The sequence below is a fragment of the Lathyrus oleraceus genome, chromosome 4 (assembly GCF_024323335.1).
Source record: "Lathyrus oleraceus cultivar Zhongwan6 chromosome 4, CAAS_Psat_ZW6_1.0, whole genome shotgun sequence".
Lineage (NCBI taxonomy): Eukaryota > Viridiplantae > Streptophyta > Magnoliopsida > Fabales > Fabaceae > Lathyrus > Lathyrus oleraceus.
The window spans coordinates 216,775,662-216,787,908 of NC_066582.1; the positions used below are offsets into that span (position 1 = coordinate 216,775,662).

Genomic DNA, 12,247 nt, shown 5'->3' on the forward strand with positions numbered 1-12,247 from the left:
TATGATATTTTCACCCAACCATTGCTATTATTCATGTTTTGTCTAGCATTGAGATAAATGGATTGAGAAAGTGCCATACACTTTTGAACCATTTGAATGTCCTTGGTTAATCCTTGTTTCAATCTTTTGTTTCATTGCTTTGGTTGTTTTGGTGAAAACTTTTGTTTAGGGACAAACAAAATGATAAGTTGGGGAGAGTTGTTAGGGGCCAATTAGTACTAGTTTTCATATATTTTTATTGGTCCCTTTTACCATTTTCTTATTGAATTACACACTTTTATCCTCACAATTTTGTATAAATGCAATTAAGTTTAAGTGATTATGTTTTAAGTAGATATTTCACGTATTTGTTAGTTTTGTAGAGTTTTTGGACAAGAGAGCATTGGAGTGCATAAGCATAATTTGGAAGAAGTTTCAATGGAAATTTGGAAGAATTTGGAAGAATAACACTTGGGAGAATTGTTAAATGAAGCTTGCAAGGTAAAGAAGCTGAAATTGCTTCAGTTCGCGCCGCGACCAGGGATAGCGCCGCGAACCTTGCGAAAACAGCAAGCATTTTGTTTGGGCCAAGTGTTCTGTTTTCAACCCAACTTTAGTGTGACAATTTTGTATCATTTTTAGAGTGCTTTTTAGTTTTAGATGAAAATGAACATTTAAGAAAAGGTTGAACTCTTTAAAAAATAGAATGGAAAAAAAGAGGAAATTCATTCACACATTGTAGAAGAAAAACAAAGCTTACTTTGATATTGCATTTTGCTGTTCAAAATGATGATGAGGAGCTAAACCCCATTTTGTCTAGATTGGAGGTAGTAGCTATTCCTATTTGTTTATGTATTCCATTTGACTCTTGTATATGACAAAAGGTTATTGATGTATTGAATGATATTTTTGCTCTATTTTGAATATTTAGATTTGAGTTGTTGTTGAGAAAGATTATTCAAGTATTGACTTAAAATATACTTTCAAGTAGTGAATGAGTTGTAGAAGTAGATTTATACACTACTCTTCTTTTGTATCAAACATTAAAGATTGCTATATTGATAGTTAGGTAGAGAAATCATTTAACCATTAACATAGTGATTATCACAATATCATTTAGAGATAAATGATATTGAGAGGATACTTGAATATCATCAATAATTTTAAGTCTATATAGTTGTCATAAGGAAACATAAGAAATTTGAATAGTGAACTCCAATCTTGCCAAGTCTTTTACATTTGATTAAAACTATTTTATTGTCTTAGTGTTATTTTACTCAAAAGATAACTTTTCAAACAAAACAACTTGGTTACATTTGAAACTTATAACAATTTGAATTATAGAACGGCGGTAATAACAACCAATCTCTGTGGATACGATATTAAAATATTTGCCGGAAATATACTTTTCAACAAAGTCCAAAATATATCTCTAACGATTACTCCACCCTCGCACGTTCGGTACCTAGATACATAACTGTTATCATCCAAAGGTTTTAAGAGTTATTGCATTTCAGTTCTATCCCCTCTAAGCGCCTTGTTATTTTGGTATCAGAAATTGTACACTTGTTTGATATTTGCGATATTTTCGGATTTTTTATGTTTCAAAAGTTGCAAGTATGTTTTTTGGTTGCACCGAATTCAATGTCATGTCTGAAACACATTCATTCTCTTCTAAGATGAGGAGGCATGCAATTGGATGATCGATAAACTTTCTAGACAAGTCATGATTATGGGAACCACATATCACATTATATCTCCATTTGTTATTTTCCAATAGATAACCACACAACTTAAATAGACACTCATATTTTCTTGAATCAATGTCATCTCGTTTGAAATTTCGGAGAGGAGGTCTATACTTTCCACTTCTTTTGCATGTTATTGTCACAAATGCACCTCTTCTATCCAAACCATTATCGAACCTTTCGATTATAAAACCAAACCCCAATTTGGATGCCTCTGTACAAATCTATTGAAACATGTGATCACGAAATTCAAACTCTTGTTCATTTTTAAATTAGTTGCCAACATCTATCTCCTTCATAATGATATTTTTGGCATCCAAAGACACAATAGATTTGGGGAAAACATCGGCTGCACCATATCTAATGAAAACAATAACATAAAATACACAAAAACTACTAAAACTGAAAACAGGATAGCTGAAATATGAAAATAGACCGCATCCGAAACTGCATTTCCAGATGAATTCATACAGATCCCAGAAATACATTTCCAGATTAAACATAAGTTTTTCCAATTTCAAAACAAGATTAATGTGAGCAATGAAACTTGAAATAAATGATCTTTACCTTGAATTACAGTTTCTTTTGCTCATTTTAATGTGATGAAACACAAGAATGAAGTTTTGGAGTAAAAATCTGGATTGAGAATGGAAAGGTTTTGGAAATATTTTTTTAGAAAAAATGGGCATGAGTCCGATCATGCAAGTGACTGTTTTATTAAAAGAATGTTTGATATTTTTGAAAATGCATCTCTAAAAATGAGTGACATGTAAAAGTGACAGGTTTTCAATTTGCCACTTCAAAACTCCGGAAATGCATATCCAAAAACCCCATTAAAATGCTCAATAAACAATAAATTGAATTGATATGTCTGAAGATATATCTCCTGAACAAAATATTGTTTTTGCATGGGGTCGTCATTCAGTGATGCAAATGGTGCGTCCAGAAATATATCTTTGAAAACTGATGAACTTTTTCGAATTCTCATAAAATGCTTTTCTACATTATATGAAGAGACTAAAATTTCTTTGAAAAATCTCAAAATCAAACAACATTTACAAAATTACTCACATATATCAACATACCAACAAAATCTTCAAATTTGCAGCAAAACTAATCAAACACAAACCTTATCATCAACATTAGATTTCGTAAATCTAATCTGACCATAATTTTTTTTTACGATAGCTAAAAAAAACTTATTTTTTACATGGAGTGACACTCGTTTAATGCGTCATTCAACAATGTAAAATATACGTTCAAAGATACATCTTTAAGAATTGATGGACATTTTTAAATTTTCATAAAGTAATTTTCTACATTATAGAGTCAGATTAGAGCATAAATATCGGCTGACACATAACCGTTCATACAGAGTTATTAAGAAAACTGTGTTCAAATACTTGAATAATTGAAAAGAAAAAAATTATTACATGTGAACACGTTCTCTAGAGAATGTTCTTTAACTTACTAATTGTGGGATTTGGTGAGATCTATTTTAAAGTTTTTATGGATTGTAGGGATGTTTGAAAAATATAGTTGAGTTAATTAAAAAATGTGAAAGTATAATATAACATAAAAAATTGAGTGAATCCCATTTAAAGAACTCAATATAAATATGGATGTGGGTGCTCTTAAAATTTCTCAAAAAATATCTCAAAATAAAATAACATTTACAAAAATCATTAAATTTGCAGCAAAACCCTAGTCTATAAAAGTCAAACAGAAACCTTATCATCAGCATTAGATTTCGTAAATCCAATCTAGCTGTAAATTCTTTTTTATGGCAGTTAACAAAAGCTTGTCAAATAAAGGCATAACAAACAATTAGTAAAAAAAAAACAATAGTAAGAAAAACGAAATCAGGGTTATATAAAAGGACACGAGTGGTTCCTAACTTTCAACATTGTGGTTGTTACAAAGATGATTTGGTGGCGGCGCTAATCACCATGAAAGCAGTAGCTTACGATTTCACACAAAAACTCTTCCCTCGAAACACCATAGCCACCAACACAAACCCTAGCTTTCAAAAAACCTCACCCTGTTTCTTCCTCCAACCCTATCGTATGGCCGAACCCGTAGGAGCCTCTAATACACCCGCGCCACACCCGATCCAACCTAAACCTGATTCTAACGCGGATAAGGAGATTCCTCCTCCGCCGGAGAAACCAGATCCCGACGATTGTTGTGGTAGTGGTTGCGTTCGATGTGTTTGGGATGTATATTATGACCAGCTTGAAGAATATGATAAGCTTTACAAACAAGGGGATCCTAACCCTAAACCCTAATTTAAGAGTTTGTTGTGAATTTGTAATGATAATCTCTGTTTGTATCTAATTTTTTTTGTTTAATATTCAATGTTACCATAAATTAATTCATTTTAATTATTATATATAGTTTATTTTTTGTTCTATTGAATTTGTAGTTGTTGATTATTTGACAATTTCTAATGCTGCAGCGGATCTGAAATTCGTGGGAAAAACAAAGTCATTAAGATGGTGGAAACTGGAAACAGGAAACAAAGTTTTTGCGAATGAATTAAATGATTTTATGTGTAGGAACTGTGGTAGTTGGGATTTTTGATTTCTGAGTTTTAGGCATTTTGTTTTAGCATTGCTTATTTGATTGATCCATGGCTCAATACATATGGGTTTAGTGGATGCATTTGTCAATGCTTATATAAATCATTAGGAGTTTTTAGTTCCTTAGAACTCTTGTATAGTTCTTGGGGTTCGGGAACTCCTACATTTTCTTCCCTTGTATTTTGGATTAATTCAACCTATTAAACGTGCTTAATTGAACAAGTTTATGGTTTTTCATTTTATAAGTCTTTGTAAGATTGTGTTTTTGTAGGTAGAAATGATTTAGCATTGTTTACTTGATTGATCTATGGCTCAATACATGGGTTTAGTGGATGCATTTGTCAATGCTTATATAAATCATTAGGAGTTTTTAGTTCCTTAGAACTCTTGTATAGTTCTTGGGGTTCGGGAACTCCTACATTTTCTTCCCTTGTAGTTTGGATTAATTCAACCTATTAAACTTGCTAAATGAACAAGTTTATGGTTTTTCATTTTAAAAGTCTTTGTAAGATTGTGTTTTTGTAGGTAGAAACGATTTAGCATTGTTTACTTGATTGATCTCTGGCTCAATACATGGGTTTAGTGGATGCCCTTGTCAATGCTTATATAAATTATGAGGAGTTTTTAGTTCCTTAGGACTTTTATATAGTTCTTGGGGTTCGGGAACTCCTACAAGTTTATGGTTTCGAATTTAGTAAGTCTTTGTATGGTTATGTTTTTGCAGGTAGAAGCGATTTAGCATTACTTACATGATTGATCTCTGGCTCAATACATGGGTTTAGTGGATGCATTTATGAATGCTTATATAAATTATAAGAAGTTTTTAGTTCCTTAGGACTTATATATAGTTCTTGGGGTTCGGGAACTCCTACAAGCTTTTTAACTTATTAAACATCTAAAATGAATTTAAGTTTATGGTTCTTCATTTAATAAATCTTTGCAAGTTTATACTTGTAGAACATAATGATTTAGCATTGCTTACTTAATTATTTGGCTTATTACATATGGGTCAAGTGAAAATATCATTCAATGCTTATATAAATGATTCGGAGTTTTTAGTTCCTTAGAATTTTCATAGTTCTTGGGGTTAGAATTTTCATAGTTCTTGGGGTTCGGGAACTCCTACAATATCCATATACTAATGTTCTTTGCTGTAGCTTTTAACTTATAATAAAAGCGATTTAGCATTGCTTACTTCTCTGGCTTAATCAATGAGTCAAACGAATACCTCTTTCAATGCTTACATAAATGATTGGGAGTTTTTAGTTCCTTAGAACTCATATAGTTCTTGGGGTTCGGGAACTCCTATAATTCTTTACCCCGTTTAATATTTACATGCTATATATAATTCAGGTTGAGATATTCTTCATTACTCAATAATTTGTGCTCTCTATCATATGAGAGAAAAGAACAAAGAACAATATAGTGATTTAGCACTGGTTACTTATTCTCTGACTTAATATATATGGGTCAAGTGAATATACCTTGTGCTTATATAAATGATTAGGAGTTTTTAGTTCCTTAGAACTTATATAGTTCTTGGGGTTCGGGAACTTCTACAATTCCATTACTTATGCTGAATATCACTATTGTTCTTTATTTTATAAAGTTTGGAATTTAATTATTTATCTATAAATGATAGTTTAGGGTCTTTTTTATTTTAATTTCTGAGCCTTGTTTATTTTGTTATAGCATTGCATACTTATTTCCAAGCTCAATTCATATGGGTCAAGTGGATGCCCTAATCAATGCTTATATAAATGATTGAGTTTTTAGTTCCTTAGAACTTCTATAGTTCTTGGGGTTCGGGAACTCTTACAAATATTTTTAGGTAAGAAATATTTCTCACTTTTATTTTTTCCTGCAATTTTGCACATGATTTTAAAGCAGATTTAGTATGAAACGGTTACAAACGTCTCTTACAGGGCTATACCATTTTGCCAATGTTTCAATTATTTAATCTAGTGTATTACAGCATCGGTCATTTGAAAATGACAAATTACAGATTCTACAATTTCTTGACCATGTATTACATCTACTTTTTGTCAATTTTAATGAAGTACATCAACAGAAGAGTTGAGTTTTCTGAATAACTATTGTGCCAGAAGAGTTGAGTTTTCTGAATAACTATAACAGAACGAATCTCGTGCTTTGTTTGTTTGAAAATATTAATCTGATTGAACATTAAGGACCGGGTCGCCAAAAGCTTTTCTTTGCACAGAGCAAACCCTCTTGGTTTCTGGAAGTTTTGGAGGTTATTTCCCAGTTTAGAGATTTTATCAAATTCTCCACTTCATCAATAACACTAAGTTCATCACGGACAACCAAATGACCACCTGGTCTAAGTACTCTATCCACCTCTGCTATAACAGGAATCAGTTTGCACCTGAGAAGTCAAAATAATATAAACAAACCAAATTAATATGGTGCAATTTCTCGAGCCTACTGAAAAAATAGTAGAAAAATAAAATACCTAGTCTTCAGATTTGAGAAAAGTTGATTGGCATGCAATAGATCATAAGTTCTTGGATATGTGCTGAAGGATTCACACCAATCATGGTACATTCCAATGAGACCTCGCTCATAAATGATTGGAAGTGTATCTCCAGAATCAACATTCACAACATTAAATACCCATAGAGGAAGATCCTTCAAAGCTGCTGCAAATCTACACACATAACATCACTTTCATGGTCAATGATAGTTGATATAAACCTTTTATATTAGTATTGAACCTAAAAGTACAATTTAAGATGGATGCTTACCCTCCATATGTAGCTCTCATGTCCATGACATTTCTCACGTTAGACCAATCAACACCCATAGCTTTAAGCTCATCTACAATGTTTTTCCATCGTACACTATCTGCCGCAAAATTTTGAGTAGATAACTTTTCACCCTCTGCATCGTTTAGCCAATACGGTGATTTTTGCAGCCTCTGAGGCCATACTTCTGGCCATTTAGCCCCTCTCTCTGTCTGCTCAGCAGGCAACTTATGCATGCAAGCTTGTAGAGGTACATACCTATATACACATGCGTGTTTAATCACTTCATCGCGATTATTGTCAAACTCGAAGTGAATACAAACAATCAACTTTTCATGTATGTAACATTTTTAATGTTTACCAGGCAGCATTTGGATCATCATCATCTTTACACATTGGAGGTTGGCTTTGCTCTCTCTGCTCATAACATTCATTGGAAGAAGTTTTGCGGAAGAAGGCAGCACCAACTTGGTTGAGAGTATCATTTTTTATGGTCACAAGTTCCCAACACATGGACTTAGTTAACGCTTTCATTTCTGAAGGAAAATAAAAATATGTCAACACCTATAAAAATTCAATTTCATTACTGCATAACAAAGATAAGACATGTTATGTATTTATCATACGCTTCCATATCTCCACATCTTCCTCAAGAGTTTGGTACACAGGTGTTGCAGACCATACAAAATAACCACCCGGTCTAAGAACTCGGTTCAATTCCAAAAGCAACATACCACCTGTAACCGAGGAAAAAAAGTGTCGATGCAATTAACAATTATCGATAAGTTCAAAGAAAGAAAAAATGTTGCAGTGGAAACAACCTTCTTCATGCCAAGGTACTCGACAACGCGCACAATGTATAAGATCGAATACGCGACTTGGGAATTGTAACCTTTGAGTGCCCATGACAGCAGATATGGCTGGTATTCCTCTCTCAAGTCCAAACTGAACTTGTGCCTCATGTTCATCTTTAGGAGCAAAAGACATAGCAATAACATCTCTTTCAAATAGGTAACCACCAAAACTACCAACTCCACACCCAACATCCAATATCACCCTTGTATGCTTCCCCCATTCAATGTCTGGTTGTGCCTGAACAATAACAGTTAACCAATTATTTTCAACAAACTTATTATATCATCTATATATATTACCTAGTTAAGAAAATTCATTGTTACCTTTTGAAGAAAATCAATATAGTGGAGAGCACCATGAATGAACTGAGTGCCACCTCCAGGGAATGTCAAGAACTCACCCATCAACTTCACCCAATTTTGGTGTCCCTTTACTTCAGCTAGCTTAACATGTGGTACATTGTGGTACCATATCTAAATCACAAAAACATATTTCAGTGCTATGGACATTTATTACTAACAACATACAATATGTTAAATTTGAAGGTATATATATATATATATATATATATATATATATATATATATATATAATATATATATATATATATATATATATATATATATATATATATATATATATATATATAAAAGAGAACCTTATCTCTACTACCAGGCCATGGAACATGTATTTTGTATCCATTAGGAAGTGAGACCAGACAAGTTGGTGCATCCTCAGGGCAATGCCTCTCTCTGTGTTCAAAGTGTTTTCTATGTGATGTTTTTAGATACTTTTCATTATCCAAACATGGAATATAATCAGCACCAGCTGTTACATTGCATATACTCCACTTGAAATCTTTCCCTTCTTGATCAACAACAACATTACTACTACTGCTACTTCCACCCGATTCGTTGACATTTTGTCTCTCCTTTTCACCCTGAGACTCGTCTCTCTGTGTCGACCATTGTCTCTTCAATTCCTTCCTCGACTTCCTCCTCTTTATCTCTTGTTTCGGCTTCTCTACTGACACTGCTTCCTCACGACTCTCATTTTCTTGTTCGGGCATTTTCTTTTGCTCTTTTTCCATGACCTCGGTTTCGCCTTTGTCTTCCCTTAGTTGTTGTTGGTTCGCTTCATCTTGAACTTCTTGTTGCTGATCACCCTTTGCATTTTGGTTTTCATCTTCTATATTACCCTTTGCACTCACTTCATCTTTCTCCAACACAATGTTTTTCGGATCATTGTTTGAATTTCTCGGCTCCTGATTCTGAGCGAACGAACTCTTACGTTGTTGTTTCGGTCGTTCATGGTTGTTTGCATCATCACTTTTGATAGCATCATCCGGTAGTTTACCTGGATTGTCTCCAAATACACGGTTTGTAGTTTCTGATGTCAAATCATTGTTTGTAGTTTCTGATATTGAATCATCAATATTATTGTTGGCATTGGTTGTGCTTTCAGATGTGGAATCATCTAATCTATTTTTTTTATTGTTGTCGTCGTCATTGTTGTTGTTGGTTGTGGTGGTTCGATCATTTTGTTCATCATTGGACGAAAAATCATTGGTGGTGGAAGCAGATGTATCAACAGCCGAACGCGTCTTAGGCGAAGCAACCGAGTTTGAAGTTAGCATCCACACACCTAAGACACATAGTGCAATAAAAAGTAATGTTGTTAACGTTGATGTATACGATGATGATGTTGATGATGATCTTCTATTACGTGACTTGATAGGAGGTGCCATGTTGATTATGAAAAAAGTGGAAATGGTGAGTGATGTGAGAGTGAAATTGAATATCTTTGAGTAATGTTTGTGGAGGAAAGGAATTGGAATGTGATGTTCTTAATTTGGAAAGTTGGAAATTATCAATGATCCAAAAGAGACGGAGTAGGGAATTTGTTTAAGACAACGTTACTGCTATGTTTGGGAGTAAGAAGAAAATACAAAGAAAAAACATATGGTTTGTTTTGGTCTATTACATCTTTTATGGTTTGTTTTGGTCTATTACATCTTTTATTGTCCTGTCTTTTCTTTTTATAAGTCGTATGCTTCTCAAAGTACATAAAAAGAGTATAAAATATATATTTGCATACATTTAGTTTTTTTTTTAAAATATTTTTTCTTATAAATATTTTTAAGGCAAAAATACACCTACAATTTGTTAATATATATTATATATGAGATTACGAATTCAAAGTAAAAAAAATTATTTGAAGCAAAAGAAAATAATATTTTATTCGAATAAATTGGGGGAATTTGGAAACTCTATTCCCTGAGCAATTCTTTAGGGGAGAAAATAAGATTAATGTCATAAACCTAACCAAGATTTAAACAAAAGATAACGAATTGATGATTATATAAGTAGGTTTATGCAAATTAAGGCTATGAGTTAACACAAATGGTTGTAACAATTCCGAACTATGATTTCCGAAAGAAAACTGTTAACCAACAACTTAGAGACATGTTACAATTGAAGATAGTGCTAGGCAGATGTGAGTTGAATCTTGAAAAAGAAAAAAAGAGTATCCCTCAAAAAGATAAAGATGAGTATGTAGTATTGGTAGAAAGTGTCAATTTGTCTGAATTGAAATCAGGGTCACAAACAAAACCATGTTTTGGATATTACTAAGGCATATCAAATTTTTGTTATTCTGTTGAAAGATAAACAAATATTATTGATCAAAGGACATAAAATTCCTTCTTCTAAGAAAATAAGTCGAAGTATTGTAAAATGCATAATGTAACACCTCGTTTTTTATTAGATATTTTATTATATTTTAATTGTTTAAATTATGAATGTTGATGATTTATTTTATGGTTAGGTGTTGACGGAGTATGTATCCTTGAGTTAGGGGTATGGAGGGATGATAGAAGTAAGTAGAATAATTTAGAATTGTTTTGATAATTAAAAAAAATATTTTATTTATTTTTATTATATTAATTAGTGAAGATAGAATAATTGAGATAAATATGAGAAATTGAGAAAGTTAATGGGAAGAGAGAATATGAGATAATTAAGTTTGTGCCAAGTTGGTGATTTATAAAAGTTTATCCTAAAAATAAGGAATATGAGATACCTGGATTTAAGGAGATTTTTACCGTAAGTGACATTTGAGAAAAAGGAGAAAAAAGGCAATAGGAAAGATGATCAAGAGAAGAGAGTGAAAGTTTCAATTCATAATTTTTGCAAGGAATTCAGGTAAAGATGAAAACTTGTTCCAATAGTAATGAGTATGGTAGAAGGGTAGAATGTAGGAACCTTTAACTTCCTTAGGGTTGTGTGTTTTGATTCATAATTTTGAATTTGGATGCTATGATGATTTTTATATGATGATTATATGATGCATTTCGTGTCCCTTATATGCGTATATTTTTCTATTTTTATGATTGAACATATATCCACCATTGTTGCAATTTTGAAGGTTTTAGGCATAATCTTAAAACAATGATTAGATGATTTAATTGTGTTAAAACTGTAAATTAACTTTAGATAATTAGAGTATTGCATGAGTTGTAATTTTCTGAGCGATTGACTTTTTACGGAATCGAAATCGGAGGTCCGGAAGGCCTCCAACGATGAAAAGCGCAGAAAATTCGGCATTCTGTCCGTCACGATCGCACTCAACACGGAAGCCTTTTTTTGTGTTTTTCGGTTGAAATCGTTTTGGCCATAACTTTTGATCCGTAAGTTCAAATCGAGTTCCGTTTGAAGCGTTGAATATCTGAAATAGAGGGCTATAACTTTGTTTCAGGTATAAAATTATTTTGATGATTATTTCATGGACTTTTTGGGGTTGAAGAAGATGAAAATTATGTTGGGAATTTTAGAAAATAACAACTTTTTAGTAACGTCTTCATGCACGGTTTTGATCATAACTTTCAACTCGTGAATCATTTTGGCTTGGGGTTTGAAGCATTAGAAAGCTGACTCTCAGAGACATAAAGTGATGGTGATAAGTGAATAGTTTAAGTATTATTCCTATGCCTACTATGTTGTAAGAATCAGTGCTCATATAGAGAAGGATTTCTTTACAACGTAGGGGATTTTGTAGTTCGGAGTCCATTTCCGTGTGAATCTTTGTGTATATGCAAGATATTCTTAAGTACGAGATCACCTTCCCTGAATTCCCGAGGACGCACCTTCTTCTCAAATTCCCTGTTGAATCGTTTCTAATATAACTGAGCATGGAATTGAGCTATCCACGCGCTTGTCGTCAATGAGGTTTAATTGGTCAAAACTGTTATGAACATTTAACATCTTCTAGCTTGGTCTCCATCAAGATTTGCATTGACGAGATCTCCAATTTGATGGAA

The 12,247-nt window shown here is 32.7% G+C and overlaps 1 protein-coding gene and 1 long non-coding RNA gene across 2 annotated transcripts; one reads left to right on the top strand and one right to left on the bottom strand.

Annotated features, from left to right (window-relative positions):
- The first annotated feature begins 4,035 nt into the window (after nucleotides 1-4,035).
- On the top strand, nucleotides 4,036-4,987 carry LOC127074631 (uncharacterized). Its single transcript, XR_007786074.1, has 2 exons — nucleotides 4,036-4,580; nucleotides 4,835-4,987. It is a non-coding gene; the product is annotated as an uncharacterized LOC127074631 (long non-coding RNA).
- Nucleotides 4,988-6,253: 1,266 nt separating this feature from the next.
- LOC127074630 (probable methyltransferase PMT27) lies at nucleotides 6,254-9,860 on the bottom strand. Its single transcript, XM_051015965.1, has 8 exons — nucleotides 8,588-9,860; nucleotides 8,253-8,402; nucleotides 7,896-8,166; nucleotides 7,701-7,811; nucleotides 7,436-7,610; nucleotides 7,075-7,332; nucleotides 6,783-6,977; nucleotides 6,254-6,695 (listed from the first exon to the last, which is right to left on the bottom strand). Exons 1-8 carry the CDS (start codon nucleotides 9,674-9,676, stop codon nucleotides 6,494-6,496), a joined length of 2,451 nt encoding a protein of 816 aa, XP_050871922.1. The 5' UTR covers nucleotides 9,677-9,860; the 3' UTR covers nucleotides 6,254-6,493.
- Between the last annotated feature and the right edge of the window lie 2,387 nt (nucleotides 9,861-12,247).

Coding starts and splice junctions, on each gene's coding strand:
- LOC127074630 (XM_051015965.1), bottom strand. CDS start 9,676: ATGGCACCTCCTATCAAGTCACGTAATAGAAGATCATCATCAACATCA. Junction 8,403..8,587: donor GGCCTGGTAGTAGAGATAAG/GTTCTCTTTTAT, acceptor TTTGTGATTTAG/ATATGGTACCACAATGTACC. Junction 7,611..7,700: donor AGATGTGGAGATATGGAAGC/GTATGATAAATA, acceptor ATTTTCCTTCAG/AAATGAAAGCGTTAACTAAG.